Below are 21,469 nucleotides of genomic sequence, written 5' to 3'. Positions count from 1 at the left end.
CCGTCGATCTGTCTCCACCGCTAGCCAAATATTAAGCGACCACTACTGAGGTCCGTTGCAATCGTCTGGTCAGAGCCATCGGAGAGCCTTCGCACAGTCATACGCAGCGCTAGTCGCCATCCTCGCGAGTCTTCCAGTTGCAAAACTAAAGCAAAAGACTTTTGCCTCCCTCGACACTATATATCTTTCTCCACCTCGATCGTGAGTTGTTCACCTAGCCTGCTGTTCGTCACTTGGTCGACCCTTCAAGCGGTCAATCAAAGTCTTGATTTTCCGGTTCTTTTCTCGCTCTCGACCTGACGAACTCTTCTTCTTGCCGGTGTAGTACTCGCTGGAGCTGTGGATCTTGTAGCCGAACACGCGAGGCACATACGTCTGTGTAGGCGGCGGCACTACCAGGTGGGAATGAGTCATAAGGAACACATGCGGGAATGTCGCGCCAAAGTACGCGCCATCGATCTCTGTAACAGCCAAAATAGCATCAGTTCTAGCAAATAACAACAAAATAACAGCATGTTGCAACGTACGGCCCGCTCGCTGCGACTTGGGGAAGAAGATATCACGGCATTTAGGACAAAATACATTGACGGTCGTGTGTCTGGGAACGTCTGACTGGCCCACGGGCAGCACTGGTTGTCCCTGGCAGTAGACGCGATGGCAGCGACCAAAATCTACGTTCTGGTACTTGTCTAACATGGCGGCCATTCCCTTAGTGGTCAAAATGTAGCGCGCGTGGATGAGTCCGTAGAGCATTTCGGCTGCTGACTCAATCATCTCCTGTTGGATCTGCGTGAGGGTGCTGTCGTTGGGCGTCTCAATGTCCAGGATGATGTCTAGCGCGTAGTCGTAGTAGGGCACAATGCTGCTGAGCCCCGTGAGGTTGAAGTCGTCCTCGATGTAGTCCTCGTCCACCTCGCACAGGAAGCTATTCTCCCTCAAAGAGCAGAACCAGGCAATCCAGCTTGTTTCCTCTTCGTCGCTGCCGTCTACGTCGTTATCCTCGTCGTCATCGTCGTCACTATCATCTAGAGCGCTGGAGTCTTCTTCTTCATCCTCTTCGTCCTCTGAGGCGCTGACGGATGCCAGTGCTGCCTCCGAGACACGAAGATCCTCCATGTGACCGAATAGCCGCTCCAGCTCGGCCTCCTCGGCCGCCTGACCGCCGTTAACGGGCTGGCTCATGGCACGTCCTTTGGCTGCGGCTTGCGCTGCCTGTAAACGGCGTTAGTGCGTTAGAGACACTGTGGTAGCCTCGCCACTGTCTTGTCACGCCTCTCCTGCTGCTCGGAGAGGACGATGGGGGTCGCAGAGCGAGAGATTGCAGCCGCCGCTCTAAACCTGCCGAAGGTCCGCCGTTGCTTTCTTTCCCGATAGAGCCAAGCGCTGGCCCCTACAAATGTACCATATTTCTGGTACATCACTGGATTTGGTGAAAAATATTAAAGTGTAGCCATTGCGCCCGATGGAGACTACCGCGACTTGCTACGAGGCCTACACGTCCGAAGATGAGACACTGCAGGACGAGTATGGGGAGGAGGTCGAAGTCCAGGAGATGACGGACGACAAGCCCATGCACATAAGTGGGAAACTCTTCATTGGTTCCATTGACGCTGTGAGGAATGTGGAGGCTTTGAAGCGATTGCGTATCGGTGGGGCTCTGGCGCTGCTTGGCAAGGGAGAGGGGGAAAATGCAGTGTCCAGTCACTCGAGTGCATTGGGCGATGTGTACGAGGAGGTGAGGATCGCCAGGACAACCATCGAGATTGAAGACTCAAAGGACGGTGACTTGCTGTGCAGACTACCGAAGATACTGTCGGAGCTGGAGAAGCTCGTGTAAGGCGCTGCACTGTGCAGGTGATGTCGGCGATGAAACTGATAGTTGATACTGACTGACAGAAAGACAGCAGAGCAGAACGGCACGAACGTGCTGGTGCATTGGTAAGTGCAGAATCGATGGATAGGCATGGGGTGCCTGGTTTGCTAAGTGTTGTTGCCATTCGAACGACAGCATCGCCGGCAGATCTCGTTCTGCCTCTGTTGTGGCAGCATGGCTACTTGTCAACGGGCCAAGGCAGCAGAGTGTGCAAGATGTTGTCGATCGGATCCGGTAAGCGTAGGCTGGATGTATGGGCTCTAATATGTCTTCAATAATTCGCTTTACCACAGAGTCATCCGTCCGTGGATTGAAATCAATTCGCATTTCATGCGAGACTTGCACCTGTTCCACTTCGCCCTCAATTTGCCAAACAGGACGTCACTCGATACTGAGAATGTGGCGCTTTTGAAAGACCGAGTGCTTCCAAGACTGGATTTCGGCCCAAACCTCGTCCAAAGCATTCTTCTAGGAACGAAGACTATCACGATGCGTCTGTTATCTGATATCGAAGGTGATACCAACTCGGACCTTGACAGCATCTTCCCGTACTCTATAGTTACAGCAACTACTACAGATAGTGCGGACGACTCGCCTTCAAGAGCGCAGTTCGCGTGTTTGCAGATAGACAAGATTGAAACGCACGAGCTGGGCGCCATGAACGAATTCACATTCGTCAGTCGGGATTCGATACCGCTGAAGATGTGCTGTGTGTATTGAGGCAGTTCTACAAAGATGTTACGGTGTTGACGCCGCTGTTGGTGCTGCACTTCCATTGCATGTGTTCGGCATGCTAAATCAGCTTACAGTACATGCAGCATTGGAAGAGCAAAGGAGATCTCAAGTGTCTGGCTTACGTGCGCGCTGCTGTGAAGTGGGAGATATGTATTCATAAATAATGGAGTGTTACTATGCTTTGGTGTTTACAGATAATGTGCAGATACTACTCTAAAGAATAATTAGAAGTACGACTACGGCTGCTGGTGTAGGCGTTTGCAGTTGATGAAGGGAGCTCGTGCATTGGAGCTGGTACGTCGGAGCTGGTACAGTTTGGAAGGTCTTTGTGTTCAGAGCCACCTGCGCTGATTGGAGGTAGCACTTGCTTGACAACGTCGCGTCTTGGACTCGGCTCGGTGTCCAAGATACGTTGCGTCCTTGAGATAGCTGAACAGCCTGGACGCCACGTTCTTGTTGGACGGGACTGGTGTTGATGCAGAGGTTGGTGCGTGGCGATCCTTGGCGTCGACCGCCGTGGCCTTGCGTTTCGATGCCCGCTGGAAGTCACACACGCGTGGCTGTACGCGCTGGATCCTGAGTTGATTGGAGAGTGCAGGACAACGAGCTCGAGTGACTTCTCGGGTGGCGCCTTGGGTGGACTCGTGTACCTTGTGTTGGTTGGTGTCGGCGTCGCCGACATTGGCAGTAGCTGTGGCATTGGTACGAAGGCCATCGTGTGGCTCGCGGAGGACGGCCGTGGCAATCAGCGAATAGTTTGCCGCCAGGTTCGTGAGAACTCTCACGCACAGCTCTGCGGTCGAGGCTACAGAGGGTGCCACATTGGATGGCTTTGAACGCGTGGCAGGCTGGTCGTCATATACGACAACAGACAAGCTGTGATAAGTCAACGGAGCAGTGAGATCGGCCAGAAAAGTGGTCATCAATGTGGCCTTGTGGACGTGTGGAGCGACGACGGGGCCGACGAGCGCGAGATTCAGCTCTTGTTGCGGCATTGCTGGTGGGCTGTACGGGACGATTGTCAGGCACTGGCTGCGGATCGAAGCTTTGCCAGCATCGCTGAAGTAAGCGATGATATTGGTTGATAGCGTGGTCGTGGAGCTGCCGACGGTGAGTGGCCCCAGGACTTGATCGACTGGGTGGCGAAGCCGCGAGTGCGTAGATTCGGTGTTGGTCCCCGAGGGCTCCTGAGAAGGCGTGAGGCTGGCCTTGGAAGCAGTCGAGCGCGTCCAGCGAAGACGAGTACTGCCGGTGCCCACGTGAAGGAGCGAGCCGGTGAGACGTAGTGCGGGAGATCTCCCTGGACAGGCGGCAGGAAAGCGAAAGCTGACGCCATGGTCGATGGAGAAGGTTGGCGGAGAAGGTCGGTAGGGTTGGTCTGGTGCTTGTGTGGTCCGTGGAAAAACGGAAAGTGAGACAGTGAAGGAATTCGACCCGCGTGTGGTAAATTCTTGAAGAAAGTGACAAGGAGCTCTTGGCGTGGAAAAAGACAAGTCCTTTCTTTCACTTTGTACAATTTTTTTATGAGTGTCGCTTAACAAGTACGTCATTTGCTCACAGTGTGGAATGGACGATACATGCTGGTTGCTGTTGGTGTTAATGTTAATATGTGTTGGGGCTTTGGACAGATCGACAGATTTACAGGTTTGGGAATTGTTCGGTACAACTTCAATGCCAAGTCACAGCGAAGCCAATTGTGTATGACACATCAATTGCATTTGCTGACGCAGGGGAGGCATGTCTTCCTCAGGGTTCTACACGTTGGATAATGGGGCCTTGGAGCTACTCCAGGTCCTGTACAAGAGCACGAGTGCTGCCGAAGATGGATCCCTCTCATCCAATCATGTGTACCTTGGTGACTCTCGCCGAGAGAACCTCATTGAGGCGCAGGCAGACCCCGTGGAGCATAAGGGCATCCGCCTGCATAACTGGGTTATCGGTTCCAATAAGACCCACATTACACCCATTGACACCGTGGACGAGTGCGTGATACGATGTTCTTGATTACACCAGTGCGGAAAGGGACGTCTAATGTTTTCTACTGCTGCAGAATCGGCGAGGCTGCTAATCTGACGCCGCCGGAGATGGTGTTTGGCAAGAACCAGCTGGTGTTATTCCATGAGCCCTCGGGCGTGTGCTACAACTTCCTGGCAGTGGAGGCTCTCAAAGGCGCGCACTTCCCCCCGCCAGCGAGTGAAGATGCAAAGGATATTGTGGCCAACCAGCAGCTGAAGGTCTCCATTGCCAAGCACAATACCAACAAGTGCGTTAGGCGCATAGATGGACATATATTATATGGCTAATGGTTGTGTCTGCAGGGAGGATGTGAAGGAGCTCGACATCACGTACGACTGGACGTACTCGACTGATTACAAGGGCTCGCTGCAGCGTCTCATCAAGTCTGAAAACGTGCCTGTCACGTTCACAAAGAGCGAAGAAGACCCGCAGGTGGAGACTACTAGCGAGCGAATTAACTTCGAGAAGCTGAAGGAGCGCGAACCTATTCTCTGGTTCGAAGACGTTGCCCTCTATGAGGACGAGCTCCATGATCACGGAACTTCCGCCATGTCGGTTAAAGTGGTAAGTTTAGAGTTGGACATTTTGGCAATGCAAGGCAGTATTCTAACCCGAGTTCTGTGCTGCTGCTGCTGCAGCGCGTGATGCCGTCGGGATTCTACGTCTTGTCGCGCTATTGGATGCGGCTGGACCATGTTGTCGTGCGTCTGCACGAGACCCGAATCCACCACCTCTTCGGCACCAATCACTTCTTGCGCGAGTACACGCGCAAGGAGGAGCAATTCGACGCACTGTTCGCCAAGGGCCAGTCGAAGAATATGGCCAACTACACCAACATCGATACGTTCCAGCATCTGCTGCCTGTGCGCGAAGCTGTTTTCGAGAAGGTGCTGCTCCAGTGATCAGCCGTCAGCTCACTGAAGAGCATAGAAGGCATGCACAACAGCAACGCGTGTCCCTTGATACATACTATGTTGTAGCTAAACGGGGCTAGTACTATACTTACAACCGCCCGCCAAAACCTTATCGATAATCATCGGGTAGCTCGGATCTCACCACAACGAGGCTGTCCACATTTGAGGAGACTCTGATTGCCGCAAACATTGTACGCGCTCGGATAGACAGCCAAGAGATTCTCCTGGCGCTCGCCGCATACGCTGGTGCTTTCATCTCCAGGTCTGCAATGCCATCGCCAATACTGTGAGTCGCCTCGCTGTCTTCGGTGGCCGATTCTACTTCAACTTCACCAGGCTGCGCCTCATCATTCAGGAAGAACGCCACCTGTTGTGAGTTCATATCCAAGTACACGCCCACTGTGTCCCCCGCAGCAAAGGATTGCGCTCTGCAGACTTCCTCACCGCTATGCAGGATCACCCCAGTGGCGGCGTATCCAACCGTCTCCTCTGTGGCTCCTGCTTCGAACGCTTCAAACGGTGCTACGCCCACCATGACGCCCCGAGGGTCAGCCATACGCTCCACCAGTACCTCCCAATAGTGATGACCACTGGTGAAGAACAAATGACGGAGTACTCGTGTCCGTTTACAGTGGGAAGACTGGCAACTACCTGCTCGAAAGATACAGTCGATTAGCTTCAGAAGGTTTGCCAGAACGACGCTTGTACACGCTTTTAATAGATGAAACCCTCACAGCAACTACAGCAGGAACACCGCTTGCTGTACATCAGAGTAGTAGAAAGATAAAACTTCGTATACGTACGCACAGCCATGTCGTCGTCGTCTTCAGTAGCTGCGCCGCATGTAGCTCTTCTGTTGAACAGCTCTGCAATGTCACAACGAAATGCTGCATCCACATTAAGTACGGAATGGAGTCGTCCACACCACCTATCATCTTTTCAGCCAATCCACAACTGCTAATTGCGTCCGATACGGTAATTGGTGAAAAACGTCAACTGCAGCAATCCTACCGCCGGGCCATCCGCCGGAGCCGTACATGCACCGCTTGGAGCTGTCAAGCCGCTGTACGGGCAAGGGTCACGCGTCACAGAGCATAATGGACCTGACCAACTTGTTGAGCGACAAGACGTCGCTGCAGCAGCTTGTGAACGACCTGTACCGACCTTTTGAGACGCAGCACGTGAACCAGATCGTCGCGCTGCATGTAGAAGGAGATATCATCACTCCTGATTCGAATAGTGACATTGCAACGAATGAGGCGGGCACACATCGCTTTACTGCGTCCATCGCTGGAGCCATCGCAGGTGCCAAACAGCTCGGTATGAAGCATTGGTGGTGCATTTTAATCAGTGCGAAGGAGGGAGGACTGACGAAATGCCTTAATGACTGCAGCGTATGGAGAACTGTCAGTTATAAGGAAGAAGACTGCGAAAAACTCGCCTAGCAGGACGACGATCCAAGCGTCCAAATGCAAACGCGTAGTGGCCGTCGACTGTGGAGATGGGAAATTTACGGTTGAATTGAAGCGCAAGGCCATTGGAGTGGCTACGCGGGTGCTATTAGGTGAGATACGACAGAAATGTTGACGGTTGAGGATAGCCAGTCTAAGGTTAAGGTGGATGTATTTGTTGTAGTTGTGGACTGGGTCAGTGAAGCGGAGAGTATTATCGCTGCGATAGACGCGCTTACGATGCTGGGCTGTGATGTCATCGGAGCGAGTTTTGTGCTTGGAACAAATGAAGATGTGTTACGCAACTTAAAGGCAGCGCAAGTTGCTTTTAGTTGCTCATGGAACCCGTCTCATGGTGCTCAGCTCAACATCTCATTTTCAAACGGCTCCAGTAATGGATCGAGCTGTTCATGCCACCAGGCAGAAACTAGCAAGGCACAAAGCTCGAAAAAGCGTCCACGTGACGCTGATATCGATTCGGATCCTTCAGTTAAAGTGATCTTGAGCCACCGCACTGCAGAATACCAGGTACAGCTTAACGCTCTGAATGTATTATGTTACTCAAAAAGGGTGCTAATAACGCTTGGGGCAGGCCAACGATCCGAGCGAAGATCGCAGCCTTAATATCGTCAAGGCGGCGGATGGAGGCGTCCAAATCAACGCAGTTTTCGACGGGCATGGAGGATCCAGGGCAGTAGAGTACGCCACTGCTCTGTTTGCTTCTGGGTGATCACATGATACTAATCTGCTGTGTACAGGCACCTCCGCACATCCCTGTGCCAACATATTCTTGCAGAAGTTTCCTCCAAGAACTCCAGTGACGAGGTTTCTGCCATTGTCAAGAACGCCTTTGCACGATCCGATGAGGAGCTGAAGCAGTCGCTCTTAGCTCTTCCTGAAAAGACTCGCATGTCTAAGGGCTACTGTAACGCCGGAGCGTGTGCGGTCATCGCGCTGTTCATCAACTCGGTGCTCTACATCGCGAACGTAGGAGATTGCGCTGCTGTGCTAGGGAAAGTAGGCCAAGAGACTCAAGGACTTGAGGCAACGGAAGTGTCGGTGGATCACTCGTGCAACAACCCGCTAGAGACTAAGCTTGTGGTCGAGCGTTCTCATGATCGAAATGCCATCCGGATGAGCAAAGATGATCAAGCGACTGGCCCCGGCATCATTGGTGTGAAGCGGGTTGCTGGCAGCTTGGCAATGACTCGGGCATTTGGAGATTTCTACCTCAAATGCGCCGAACTGAGCTCAGCTCCATTCAAGGTCAGTGTTGCTGTCTCCTTCCCTTCAGATGTTCTGTGACACTGACTGTAGTGCGATTGGTTGCAGAGCAAGGTGCCGTACATTACATCGGAGCCCAGCATCACTACCGTTTACATGGATGGAAGCGAAAAGTACGTTATACTAGCGAGCGACGGTCTGTGGGACGTCATGACGCCTCTAGAAGCTGTACATATTGTTGCTAAGTTCGGTACGTCGGCGCCTAATGTGATTCACTTGGGAGGGGAAGAAGGTTAATTAATTGGGTTATTGTCTCCAGATCCTGAGCAATCGCTGTTCTTTTCGACTGCAAGCGCTGCACTCATTCATGCTGTGCTAGAAAAAATCGCACATCGAGATGGGTTGATGATGCACGAACTCATGTCGATGCCCCAAGGTGCGGTGCGTAGACGCTTCCATGACGACATCACGTGTACTGTCGTATATATCGAGCACCAGAACGGCTCCAATACACGATAAAACACACCCAAGGCGTTTTAAACAAGGCTTGATAGCTGAAGCGGCTTTATTCTGACACATACAAAAAAGTTGATGTTGGGTGTTGATCTGGCTCAAGCTGTTTGTCGATAAGAAATACGAATGTGAGAACCTACTACCGAGTGTTGCTGTTTATCGCGTACATACACCTGACTGGTGAGGTCTCGTGCTTTCTCGGTGACAATACGGTCGGCACCAAAAGTTCTGAAAGCAACCAACAGCTTGTCGGTCTTGATGAATCCTGGAGCTGATGCTAAGACACTGTTAACTTACTCGACATGACTGCCGCAAACTCAGCAAATTCTAGGTGGCATCGATACCCAACGTGTCATCAGCTCTCCTAGCTCAATTTTCATGATCAAACCACCACGGTTCGTCACTTGGAAGTTAGTAACTCATCACTCCGCTACTGCAACAAGGTTAAAGTTCTTTTGAAACTTTTGAGTTCCTCGGGGGTTAAGGCATACTCCATTTATGAAATTACACGACGCAATTCTGCGTTCGGTTAACGCGGTGGTAAAGGGGTTGGCACAAAGCGCCGGAGATTCGTTGTCACTCGTTCAGTTCCAGCTGGCCTGTAGATCGGGGTATTGCTGTCAGACTTTTCAGCAGTGGCGTTGGAGAAGGTTGTCCAATCATGCTTAAGTAAAACCTTGCACTGGGCAGTTTTCCACGCCTTCTGGATTCGTTGCGCGGCGGTAAGCTCCTGTTGATATTTTTTCTGAATAATCCTCAGAGCTTCATTGCTGTCTTGTACAAAACTTTGTGTGTCGTGCGGCAGTGCAATTGAGTCGTTTGTAATGCTCAACATCATCGCCACACACGTGAAACTGGGTGAAGGGTGGTGGGGTGTTTCCTGCACCTTAAGTGATCCATCGAGTGTCTTCTGTTCAGCGCTCTTGACTTCCCGTTTTGGCTTTAATTCTCCCGTAGACGACGCAACCTTGGATCGTCGTGTGCTGGGCTTCTTCACGTCGGTATTTCCGTCGGTATTTCCCTTGTACGTAAGCTTGAACGTGCTACCAGGGCCACCGCCCAAGAGTAGCAGGATATCGTGTAGAACCACACGAGCTAATTGTTTCGGAGCCCCAAGATGGCCAGCCATGAAGTGCACGCAGTGAAGCACCAAATCGACGGCCACGTACAAGATCGACAGAGCCAACACGAGAGCTGCACCAACTTTCCAGGACTTTTGAGAGTCCACATCTTCACCGATACGGCTCGGCGTGCTTGAACCTTCGCATGACCCGTTCGTGTCGGTAATTCCACCTTCATTAACACCGATCTTCTTTGCCAGGGTTTCAAAAATCTCGGCATCCGTGGCTTGTTGGAGCCCTTCGTGGGCATCTGTGCTGAGTCTCTCACTGCTATTTAAGCTGATTTCTTCTCTAATAGCCGCAGAGTCTTGGCCTGCATCGTATTCGTTCCTTATAAGTCCAGCACGCTCAATCCCTGCCCGCAACTGATCCACATTCCCCTTCAAGGCCGTTGTTTCTTGAAAATCAACGTTATCTTCTTCGGACCCAGTACTTTCTGCACTGATCTCCTCAATCGAACCTCCTTCAGCACTCGGGTTTTCATTCACAGTCTCCTCCTGTGTCACTGACGACGTAGTTTGAAGCGCAGCAATCATTTCTTCCACTGTAGCAAGCCGTTCTGCAAAGCTCGAGGTCTCTGAGTCAGATGCGGTAGCCGCATCATCTGCTTTAGCTTGCTGCTCACAAGGACTTAGAGCGAGCATCCACTCGAATGACAGATGTAGCGCCTTCTCGAGCGCCTCAGCACACTTTTCACCCGCTTTCGCCTGGGCGAAACCGCAGAAATCGATCGCGACATCTTCCGGGTCATTCTGCCACCAGGACGCTGACGCAGCCTCTGCATTCTCTATGAGCACATTCTTCGTCACTATAAACCCAGGTAGCGCGCTTTCCGCAGTTGGTTTCTTGCAGAACATTTGGAAGTTAACGACTTCTTCCAGCGCCTCTCGAATTGCTCCTTCACACCTTGTTGCGTTCACTCCATGCTCGCGACAGAAGCTCTGGACCTGCGCAGGAACGTGGCGCGTCACGTCGACTTTGAGCAGCACTGGCTGCACGTCCAGCAACATTGGTAGCACGAGCCAAACTGGCCCCGAGTTCAACGTGGCAGAAGACGTCACGAAAGTTGTGGGCTCAGCATTCCGCTCGAAGATGGAGACAGAAGCCTCGGTATGCTGCGAATGGCACAGCACAAGAAGAGCCAAACTCCTCCACGAACCAACACGGACCATTGCGGATCTGATCACTGTCACAAGTCTAACGTTTCTTGACAACTGGTGCTGGGAGAGAGGCACTGTTGGAAGTACAGCCATTTTGATCTGCGTCGTTTCAGGATTACGATCCTTCCAATCAACGCTGTTAGCAAATCCAATCAAAACACCAAACTATCGTTACTTCACAAAGATCGCATTGGCTGCAGCGGTAGCCTGTCGGTAGCGCCAGCGACAGTAGCGACCACCACTAGTGGCAGTCATATTCTCGTTCGATGTGGCTGCTAACCGCAGTACAATTTGTACTTGTGCTACATTGGATGTTGTCAAGCGTTGGGTAAGTGGCGTCCATGTTGAAGTTCCTTAGTACCACTTCAGCAGGCTACTTAACGCATTCCTCAGCTTTGATTGCCATGAGCTCCCCACCTCCTGCCAAGAAGCCGCGGGTAAACGGCGACACATCTAGCTCCGCGCGCGATGTCTGCATCATCGGCGTCGCCAGAACGCCCTGTGGCTCTCTGCAGGGTAAACTTTCCGCGCTAAAGGCTTCAGACCTCGCCGGAGTCGCAATCAAAGGTGTACATCTCCAGTCTTCCACTTAAGTCACTGTTTATTCTAATCTTTTCATCACCTTGACAGAGGCAATTAGCCGCGCTGGAGTCAAGCCAAACGACGTACAGGAGCTCATCTTGGGCCACGTCATCTCCGCCGGAGCAGGCCAGGCGCCCGCCAAGCAAGCGGCAGTAAGCGCGGGCCTCCCGCAGTCCGTCGTTTGCTCCTCCGTCAATAAAGTCTGCGCCTCAGGGATGAAGGGTGCTGAAAATAACGAGTGCATTTATCGCACGTAACTATTTATTAAGAGGTCAATGTGTTGCAGCTGTGATGCTGGGAGCTCAGTCCATCATGTTGGGGATGAGAGACGTGGTGGTGGTTGGCGGCATGGAGAGCATGAGTCAAGCGCCTCATCTGTCCAAGAAGGCCAGGAGTGGCGCGAGATACGGAGACCTCGTTTTCTCGGACGCTCTACAGACTGTAAGTTAAGGGCAGTGGTGCAGTTGGAACTCGACTTGTTATTCAGATTTCTCGGTTTTTCTATGGTGTAGGACGGACTGTTTGATGCCTTTGAGAACATCCCAATGGGGGACATTGCAGAGGAGTGTGCTCGCAAGCACGACATTTCAAGAGAAGCTCAGGATGCCTATGCAGCGGAGAGCTACCGACGAGCGCTTGAGGCGACAAAGGGTGGGAAGTTCAAACGAGAAGTCGTCGAGGTGCAGGTTCCTCCTGCAAAACGTGGTGCCGCCCCGCAGACGGTGACAGAGGACGAAGAGGTTGTGGTGAGACCGGTGGATGTGGCTTCTCTTAGTAAACTGCGACCCTGCTTCAAGCCAAGTGGCGACTTTGGGCCAACGGTGACAGCTGGCAATGCGTCTCCCATCAGTGACGGCGCTGCTGCTCTTGTGCTCATGAGTCGAGAGAAAGCCGACGCCTTGGGACTCAGCTCCAAGATCCAGGCGATCGTGCGAGGCTTCGGTGACGCCGAACAGGAACCGCGGTCGTTCACCACATCGCCAGCGTTGGCTATCCCGAAAGCTCTCGCGAACGCTGGGGTGAAGCACGATGCTGTCGACTTTTTCGAGATAAACGAAGCCTTTTCAGTTGTTGCATGTGCCAACACGAAGCTACTGAAGCTGGACGGAGCCAAGGTCAACGTGTATGGAGGTAGCGCTCGCCTTTGAATGTTAAGTACCAGACATGTGCTGACTTCTGCTGTTATTTAAACAGGTGCTGTGGCTATTGGACATCCGCTGGGCTGCTCGGGGGCGCGCATCATCGTGACGCTGTGCTCGGTGTTGCATCAGGAAGGCGGCCGAATTGGTTGTGCTGCTGTGTGCAATGGAGGCGGTGGAGCCTCAGCGTTAGTCATCGAGAAGGCTTGAATTAAGCATTACAGATGTTGTAACACAAGAGCTACTAACGAAATGGCACGAGTAGGAGGACATTGCATCGCTGCCATTCAGCTGATTACAATTTGTTGTATTTAGTCGTCGGTGGCAAGCTTGTGGTACACGCGAGCCGTGTAGAGAATTGTAAGAAGCGAGACCGCGATGAGAGGAACAAACGTCCAGTTGAGCACATACTTGATGCCGGGCAGACCCACAACAGTAATTGCGATGTCGCCGATAGCTCGTCCAAAGGTGCCAGCCTCAGTAGCCAGCAATCCCGAGTTGAACGTTCCCTTGGCGAAAGATTTTGGGATCGTCTTGGACAAGAGCGACATGTTGACGCCTTCCAGCACATTCGTGGAAATGAAAATGATCACTCCTCCAGCGACGAACTGAGCGACTGAGTAGTGACCATAGTTGACGATGATACCAACGCCGACAAACATGGCAATCTCAGAGAGCATAATCATCTCTCGGTCTTCGTAACGGAAGCTCATCCAGCCTACCACCATATTGGTAGGGAACATCAGCAGACCCAGGGCTGCGAGGTACATGCCGTTGTTCGTAGAGCCCCAGTTGAAATGGTACATTGCAATAGTCGAACTGGCCGTGATAAGACACTCCAGCACCAGTTTAAGAACGATGTAGATGAACAGAGACGCCACGACCGGGACGTTCTGCCAGAGAGAAGACAGAGGCGGCGGACTGCCCATCGAGTGCGAGCGAGAGATCAGCGGCGTGGTTTCTCCCATCTTTGCGGCGACGACAGCAATGCTCGAGTTGCCCATTCCGTTCTCCAGCATCGATCGTCGACGCTCCAGGAATCGTTCTCTTTCCATTCTATCCGGTTCCACGAACCAGACCACCAAGGCAATGAGATAGATCGTCCACAACGCAAACATAACCCAACCAGGCGCGGTCTCCGTGGTGATTTCGATGCCAGCAAAATTGTAGTCGGGCAGATAGTGGAGAGCAGCTGCAAGTGCAGGACCTGCAGCCATTCCGAGCGCACTGGCAGTCACAAACAACGCCGAAGCCTGCGTTCGTTCCTCCCGCGAATAGTTGTCCGCAATGTAGCGTCGATTAATCGCTCGAGCGCCACCAAACCCATTTAACATTCGACCGGCCAACGCCATCGCCACACTGTCGTAAGAGAGCGCCATACCGTACAGCAAGTTGCCCAGAATTAGACACACAGTCGCGAAACTCAGCGACGCCTTGTACGAGCGATTGGCCCACCAACTGTACAGCACGGCGCTGGCAAGAGAAGCCACGGGAGTCATACCCACGATAACGCCACTCATGGAGGCCTCAGCACCCAGTTCTGCTGCGTATTTCCCGCTTGTAGGAGCGACAATGTAGTAGTTGGTCATGTACAAAAAAGTGTTGAGCATATTGAGCAGACGTGAGGGCTTGGAGGCCTGTCTGAGGCGCTTGAGCATGTCGTACGTCTCGTCATCTTCGTCTTCCGAGGACTCCGAGTCGAAAATCAGCGACCGTGCGGCCACAGTCTTGACGTATTGCGTCGACTTGTGCAGTCTGCGACGTGCTTGGCCGATACGACTCAGTACAGGCTCATCCTCGGAGATAGTTCGCGTCAGAGCCTTGTTGGTAGCGTCCGCTGCCAGCTGAACTTCGAGTTTGCGCAACTTTGTGAGCGCAGCGCGGATACTGGCGATGATAGCGGAGATGCCTTCGTCATGGTAAAGTTGCTGCATGTGCGAAGCCTGCGAGTCCGTGCGTGAGGACAAGTACGAGCCCATGATTTTATGCTCCTTGAGAGTTTTGTCGTGTTTCTTGAGGATTTTGCGGATTCCCGTCGCATTGAGCTCCACGAAGTGCAGCAAGTTCACGAGCTCGTCTCCGACATGACGGTACATGTCGGCAATAGAGTGCATAGCCTCCAGGTCCCCGGACGCGAGCTCCAGCTGCTGCGTGCGTAGACCTTGCAATGTGGTAGCGAAGTCTCCCTGTTTAGTGAGAAAGAAGAGAACCACACGCTCCACCTCCGAGTCTAGTGCTTGCTTGAAGGTTTCCTGCTCATCGCGCGTCTCCTCGCGTTGAGCTTCCACCACCTTGCGCAGCTTCTTCTTCAGTTGCTTGTACTCGAGGTAGTGTCTGATTCCGTTAGCAACAAATCGTTAGAATAAACGAGAAAGAATTCGTACTTTGCCAGGCAGGAGAAGAAGTCGGTCAAGATGGACTTACCCTTTCCACTCAGGCCGCTGGGCCGCCGCCAGCTTCTTGGCGAACTGCACCATAGCCACTGGGGGTGGTCTGCCTGACGTGAATCCGAGAATGGCGTGACGGTTGAATCGTCAGCGGCCAAAGGCTGGAACCCGCTGCACGATTGGTCGGAAACAGTGAATATGCACCAATCAAGAATCATTACCCACCCTGGTTTTAATGGAAAAGAATTAAAACCAGGGTGGGTAATGAAAATTCTTTGTGGTTTCACGTCGTATGGCTGCTTGTGGAAGAGACAGGTTTTTCCAATCTTGGCGAGAATTCGTGTGTTTCGACTCGAAACTTTCGAGGGGTGACTCACGGTCCGTGAGTGATCAGCCGTCGGTTTGGCTTCCACCCATGAGAATCTCATCTCATTGGCATCCCAGAGGCCACGCAATTCATAGTTGGCTGTCGCATCACATGCTACTGCACGGGTCTTTGCGCGCTGTAAAATTCAGTATCTCCAGCGTAGGACGGTGTCCACCTTCTCGTCCTCCTCTAGTAGAGGCTCTACCGGTATTGATAATGTACAGTATGTACCCGAAAATGCGCACCTTAAACTGACAGATCCTGGTTCTATTCAATCAGCACTCGCCAGATTTTTTTTTGTAAAAAAAACAGATCCTGGTACAGTACATGTACTTTATAGCTCAACAGGTGTCGTGTAAGAATCAAAAGCAAAAGCAATGGTGATATTAGAGAGCTTTAGTTTCTGGAATTACACAAGGCTCGATTATCTGGATAAAATCTGAATAAATGACGGATAGATTACCGATCGAAATTCTAATATTTTATTCCAGTGGAATAATGCGACCCTTCGCTATTCCACTGGAATATATTTCTAAACGAAGAAAATTCTTATTCCAGAGCTTGGCAATTCCAGAAACTAAAGTTCTCTTTTAGCTTTTACAGAAAATGGGTTATACTTATTCCGTGCAAATATGCATGTTCAGGTAGCACGCTGCTGTTGGGACTTGAGCGTCAAGACTGAAAAGTACTCGCACGTGGATGATTTGCGCTCACGGAGGCGTCAACCCATATACTGGCTGTAACGGGGTTACATGGTGTGGAGCACACAGGGGTACGAAGTACCCGGAGAGTTAACAAACTCTCAGTACATAAGTTGGAGAGTTAACAAGGTATCTCAGTACGTTGGCTGAAAGCCACACGTTATGCATTTGATTAGGTTTAACTATGCTAGATAGTTAAAGAGATACATTTACCCCTAGGCGGCTTGGCCGCAATAATAGTAAATAAAACACTTCTGGTTTTGAAGCATAAAAGTTAAGGTGTTAACTTTGAGCCCTGGTCTTGGGCTGTAAGTGTCCTTTGGATAAGGAACTTAGTATTAGTGACTCTTTGAGTCGAACGTCTTCCTCTGACGCTAAAGCTACGGCAGCCCCGCTGCACTGGCGATTTAGAGTTAGAGCCACCAGCAGCTTATCGACCGCCCGAGCCCAGCTCTTTACTTCAACCTTGAGAGCTTGCTCGATAAGCGCATTCGCGCTTGCGTTTGGGCTGAGTGCTGCGAGGCTGGCTTGGCTTATGCTAGCGATATCTGTTGGAATGCATATCGTCGATGTGGCAGTTGGAAGGTAATGAAGGCCGACGTGCGACGAAAGCAAACTGCTACGAGACTCTGCGTATCAAACATAAGCGCAGGAGTGCTGTTGGGAGTATAGTGAAGGAGAAGCGACGAGGCTCAGCTTGAGAAGCTGATACAGCGCGCTTAAAGGATCAGCGAACCTCAGAGAAGCAGCAGCATTAACTAACTTAATCTTACTTTTCATTTTCTTCCCCAAGTGCGAAGTATCGGCCATACGATCAAGAAGTGCGACTATTGACTAATCAAAATAGGGTTCTGAGCCCAAGTGACGGAGAACCTGCTGCACTACAAGTGACTCAAGATGGCGATGCCTCTCAAGTATACTACCGAGGGGATTCCCAAGAATTGGGACGGTAAAGACTGGCCTACGTACAAATGGGCAATGCTGACAGTCTTTCGGGAAAAGAAGCTCACGGACATCTTGGAAGGGACGATTACCAGACCGATGCTTTCAAGTGCCGAGACAGAAGAGGAGTTTGACCACAGCCAGATGAAGATCTTACGGCTGGTGGGAACTTCAGTTCCACCGGACATTTTGCACCAAATTCGTGACAAGACTACTGGAACGGAGATGTGGAGTGCATTATGCGACTTGTATGAAGGAAGAGCTAACAAGGCTGTTATGGCTCATCGCATACGAAGTCTTCGCAACGATCTCTGGTGTACGAAGTTGAATTCGGGTGGTGATGTAAACAAGCACCTCAGTAAGATGTTCAACTTGCGGACAGAGTTAGCGTCGTTGCAGTACACGGTGGAGGACACCGACATGGTAGAAATTTTGCTAGAGAGTCTACCAAATCAGCCGGAGTTTGAGAATATGAAGGCTGCGATTCGCTACAATCCAGATTTTGGTATTTTTACTCCAAACAATGTTCGAGACATGATTCGCTCTGCCGATTCCAGACAGAGAGAGTTTCGAACGAAGGACGGTGGAGGTCATCGTGGGAAGTCAAAAGTATGGAGGAAATCTGACAAATGCGAAGGAGAGAGACACTAGTATGAAGACTGGACGTCAGTCTCGAGACGTGTCCAGGGACTCGAGTAAACAGAAGAAGCCAAGAAAGTGCTATATCTGTGAGAGTACGGAGCATCTCAGAGCTGGGTGTCCTGATCGAACGAAGACTCCAGTTGGTGGTGGAGTCGCTACATCAGAGACGAAGCGCAAACCTCGAGGAAATGTCACCCTCTTGCAACAGACTTCAAGTGTTAATGTGCCGTCGAGACCTGCACAAGTAAACATTGAAGGTGGAGTTGTGATTGGCACGTCGGGTGCAATGATGTTTGACGCTGGAATTGATGCAGACGTCAATGAACACAATCCTGAAGATCCTGAAGTGGATAACCAAGATGAAGAACATGCTGAAATTGGTGGATTCACGGATACTTCTGGCGGATGGTGGTTCTTTGATACTGCTGCAGACATTCACTTGACTGGAAATAGGTCTTACTATGTGGCATTCACGGAAGACACGAGTGAATCACAGAGTATACATGGTGTGACTCCAGCGATGGCGTCACAGATCACTGGCGTTGGTACAGTTGCGGTAGCTACTGAAGTTGATGGTGAACGAGTTATGTTTTACCTCAATGACGTATTCTACGTACCTGGAGCGGAACATAGTTTGTTTTCACCGGGACTTGCTGCAGAACAAGGTTTTGACTTTGACTATGAGCAAGAAACAAGAAATTTCCGTGTGAGTGAAAACGGGAAAACTGTGTTTGTTGCAACACAATACGAGGCTACGTGGGGGTTCTTTGCAAGTCATCCAGAAGCTAGTGGAATTGTAGCACCACAAAACGGCAGATTGTGCAATTTTACTACGGGTGAAGGAGTGGCTTCGTTACAATTGTGGCATGAAAGACTTGCACACACGTGTCCGCAGTATCTGAAGACCATGGTAGACCAAGGTTTGGTACATGGAATGATGCTACTTCAAAGACAACTTGGTGATTGTGAAGCTTGTCATATCGCCAAACAGAAGAAGAAACCACATAAGAAGAAGATCGACCGAAAGACCAAGGTACCCAACCAGATGGTGTACGTCGATCTGTTGATTCCAAGCAAGGATAACGGGACTAAGTACGAAGCGGTGCTTGTCATTATGGATGGCTACTCGCGTTTCGTTACGGTGCATTTGTTGACTAGCAAGTTGAGCACCGTGATCAACAACCACATCAAGGAACATGTGATGTGGGCTGAACGGCAAGCGGGGAGACGGGATAGTAACGGAGGACGCACCAAGTACATGATCCAGCAAGTGTTATCGGACAAAGGTGGTGAATTTGTCAACCGAGAGATGGAGAACTGGTACAATGCACATGGAATTGAGCATGTACTTGTAGGACCCAAAAGTTCTCAATTGAACTTGTGTGAGCGGACCCACCAGTCGATCGTCGGGATGACCAAGGCCATGATGCATCATGCTGGATTTACCAAGCGTTTGTGGTCAGAAGCATTGAGAAATGCTGTCTACATTAACAACCGAGTGTTAAACAAGGGAACACAGGGGATACCGTACGAGATTAGGTTCGGGATGAAGCCTGACATTCATCACATTCGCAAGTTTGGAGCCTTGGCGTATGTACACGTTACTGTGTCACCTGGACGTCGTAAACATCACGACAATGCGAAGGTTGGTTTTGTCCTTGGTTACGCAGAAGATGTTGTGGGTTGTAAGGTGTATTTCCGGATGAACGCACTGCCAAGTTTGTGTCAGATTTGCGGGTTTCGGAGGAGATAACATACTAGGATCGTCACAACATTTCGAATAAAGAAGATGAGGAACTTGAATCGCTGCATTTTGAGGCATGCAGAGAGCCTACTGCATGTAATGATGTTGAGGAATCAAGCATCGACGAAGCAGACGAAACTATGGAGTTGAAGTCGTCGTCGAGTGTTCTCGCTGCGAATGGTTCGAGCGAGACTGTGAATTTGGAATCCATGCATCTCGAGAGAGGCGTGGATTGCGCAGCGCCTGCAGTGGACGATAGTAGTGATATTGTTCAGAAGCAGAGAGATGATCATTGTGAGGAAACTGCACATGCAAGTGAGGAAACACTGGAACAGATTGAAGGTATAACCGTTCAATTGCCAAGTGTTCGTATGCCAGCTTCAGATGTTAGTGTTCCAGAGAACAATGATGATGAAGTGGATCAACAAGTTGTAGAAGAATCTGTGAAGACGTTGTCACCAGAACATTTGAGCTCGTCATGTAAGAGTGAAGTTCTACAAACGTCTGTAACAACTTGTGATTCAAGTGATTCGGTCATTGGAGAATGTGGTTCTCTTAAGGATGATGAAGAACTTGAAGAAGAAGAAGATAACTCGGTGAATTTCGACGGTGGACTTGATGAAGGAGTTACTGTTGCAAGTACCATTGCTTCGATGGATGAGATGGATCATGTTGAACTGGATGAAATGCATGATGAAACTGCAGATAAAGGATCCAATCATGAAGTAGTTGATGCAAGAGCATTGATGCAACAGAACGTTGGGAAACGGAATCAACGTGATGAAACACAGTCGGAAGAGTTGCGAGTTGAGCGAAGTGCTGACAAGCAAGAACCTAAGCGTACACGTACTGGATTATGTGAAGGTCACGAGCGTAGGCGTCCTTCCTACTGGGAAGATTATGTCGTGAATGCTGTTCAACACACGTCACGTGTATTGGATAAGAATGGCAGACCTATTCGAGCTAGCAGCGTGAAGATCCCGAAGAATCATAGGGAAGCCATGAAGTCTAGTTTTGCTGATTTCTGGAGACAGGTGAATTGGAAGAAATGGCAGCATTAAGGATGAAAGGAGTCATTGAAGAGATTGCGGTGGAGGACGTTCCGAAAGACGCGAAGCCGATCAACACCAGGTGGGTTTATGCGCTAAAGTCAGATCATCAAGGATACGTTATCCGGTTCAAAGCTCGCATTGTTGCGCTTGGCAATCACCAGAGACCAGGGATTGACTTTCGTGAGACGTTCTCACCTGTGGCACGTATGTCATCGTTCCGCATGATGGTTGCATTGGCCGCGGTACTACATTTGGAGTTGTACGGTGGAGACATTAACACCGCCTACCTCAACGCATTACTGGGAATACGACAATATCTGAGATCAATTGACGGGTTTCCATGTGAAATTGATGGTCACATGTATGTCGTACTGAAGGCGTTGTATGGCCTAAGACAATCTGGACGCGAGTGGAACTCAGAGCTGAACAATTGGTTGCTGGAGCACGGATATCAGCGATCAATGACGGAGCCTTGTCTGTATTACTGTGGTGTAGCGGGATCAGCAAAATCTGCGAGATTGCCAGATCCAACTTACCAACTGCGCCCAGACACCGACTAACGGAGGGGGTCCCCCGATGATCCGTGTTCTGCTGAACTTTCCTCACCTTGTGTACCCGTCGGTAGGGCGGGATCTGCTCTCTCGGTAACTTCCGAAGAGTTCAAGTGGTGAAGCTTGAGTGTCTTGGCGAGACGTGGGGATGGGGTGGAGCAGCAGTGGAAAATCTTCACTCTGCGTCCGTGGATGGTTCCGTATCCTAAGCGAATATTCGAGCTTATGGATCCGGGGCCTAGATCGTGGATCTAGCCGTAGGGTTGCCTTGCGGGTGTATTCCCTTGCCTTTGTGTTGTCCTTTAATGTCGTACTTGCCGCCTCCTGTGACGGGATCTTGAAAGTTGAGAGCCGA

General features: G+C 50.9%; 8 protein-coding genes across 8 annotated transcripts; 4 read left to right on the top strand and 4 right to left on the bottom strand.

Moving 5' to 3' along the window:
- Positions 1-155: 155 nt before the first annotated feature.
- Positions 156-1,384, bottom strand: PITG_06679 (casein kinase II subunit beta; the record flags this gene model as incomplete). The annotated part of the gene is made up of 2 exons (XM_002998712.1): positions 156-461; positions 528-1,384. The coding sequence occupies 2 exons, from the start codon at positions 1,180-1,182 to the stop codon at positions 211-213; spliced, it is 906 nt and encodes a 301-aa protein (XP_002998758.1).
- A 1,556-nt stretch (positions 1,385-2,940) lies between these two features.
- PITG_06678 (uncharacterized protein) lies at positions 2,941-3,944 on the bottom strand (the record flags this gene model as incomplete). Its single annotated transcript, XM_002998711.1, has 2 exons — positions 2,941-3,795; positions 3,855-3,944. 2 exons carry the CDS (start codon positions 3,942-3,944, stop codon positions 2,941-2,943), a joined length of 945 nt encoding a protein of 314 aa, XP_002998757.1.
- A 401-nt stretch (positions 3,945-4,345) lies between these two features.
- Positions 4,346-5,526, top strand: PITG_06677 (uncharacterized protein; the record flags this gene model as incomplete). The annotated part of the gene is made up of 4 exons (XM_002998710.1): positions 4,346-4,590; positions 4,659-4,871; positions 4,927-5,188; positions 5,263-5,526. The coding sequence occupies 4 exons, from the start codon at positions 4,346-4,348 to the stop codon at positions 5,524-5,526; spliced, it is 984 nt and encodes a 327-aa protein (XP_002998756.1).
- Positions 5,527-6,538: 1,012 nt separating this feature from the next.
- PITG_22806 (uncharacterized protein) lies at positions 6,539-7,517 on the top strand (the record flags this gene model as incomplete). Its single annotated transcript, XM_002998709.1, has 3 exons — positions 6,539-6,858; positions 6,932-7,102; positions 7,174-7,517. A coding segment is annotated over one exon (171 nt), but the record flags the coding sequence as incomplete, so codon positions are not given.
- Positions 7,518-7,581: 64 nt separating this feature from the next.
- Positions 7,582-8,732, top strand: PITG_22805 (protein phosphatase 2C, putative; the record flags this gene model as incomplete). The annotated part of the gene is made up of 4 exons (XM_002998708.1): positions 7,582-7,688; positions 7,748-8,255; positions 8,322-8,463; positions 8,533-8,732. Coding segments are annotated over 4 exons (957 nt in total), but the record flags the coding sequence as incomplete, so codon positions are not given.
- A 523-nt stretch (positions 8,733-9,255) lies between these two features.
- On the bottom strand, positions 9,256-11,019 carry PITG_06675 (uncharacterized protein; the record flags this gene model as incomplete). The annotated part of the gene is made up of 1 exon (XM_002998707.1): positions 9,256-11,019. The coding sequence occupies one exon, from the start codon at positions 11,017-11,019 to the stop codon at positions 9,256-9,258; it is 1,764 nt and encodes a 587-aa protein (XP_002998753.1).
- A 1,445-nt stretch (positions 11,020-12,464) lies between these two features.
- PITG_06674 (acetyl-CoA acetyltransferase IB) lies at positions 12,465-12,938 on the top strand (the record flags this gene model as incomplete). Its single annotated transcript, XM_002998706.1, has 2 exons — positions 12,465-12,720; positions 12,784-12,938. 2 exons carry the CDS (start codon positions 12,465-12,467, stop codon positions 12,936-12,938), a joined length of 411 nt encoding a protein of 136 aa, XP_002998752.1.
- Positions 12,939-13,039: 101 nt separating this feature from the next.
- PITG_06673 (Major Facilitator Superfamily (MFS)) lies at positions 13,040-15,205 on the bottom strand (the record flags this gene model as incomplete). The annotated part of the gene is made up of 2 exons (XM_002998705.1): positions 13,040-15,062; positions 15,153-15,205. The coding sequence occupies 2 exons, from the start codon at positions 15,203-15,205 to the stop codon at positions 13,040-13,042; spliced, it is 2,076 nt and encodes a 691-aa protein (XP_002998751.1).
- Between the last annotated feature and the right edge of the window lie 6,264 nt (positions 15,206-21,469).

Source organism: Phytophthora infestans, genomic scaffold (genome assembly GCF_000142945.1).
Source record: "Phytophthora infestans T30-4 supercont1.8 genomic scaffold, whole genome shotgun sequence".
In the NCBI taxonomy this organism is placed as follows: Eukaryota; Oomycota; class Peronosporomycetes; order Peronosporales; family Peronosporaceae; genus Phytophthora; species Phytophthora infestans.
This window is presented reverse-complemented; position numbering and strand designations above follow the sequence as displayed.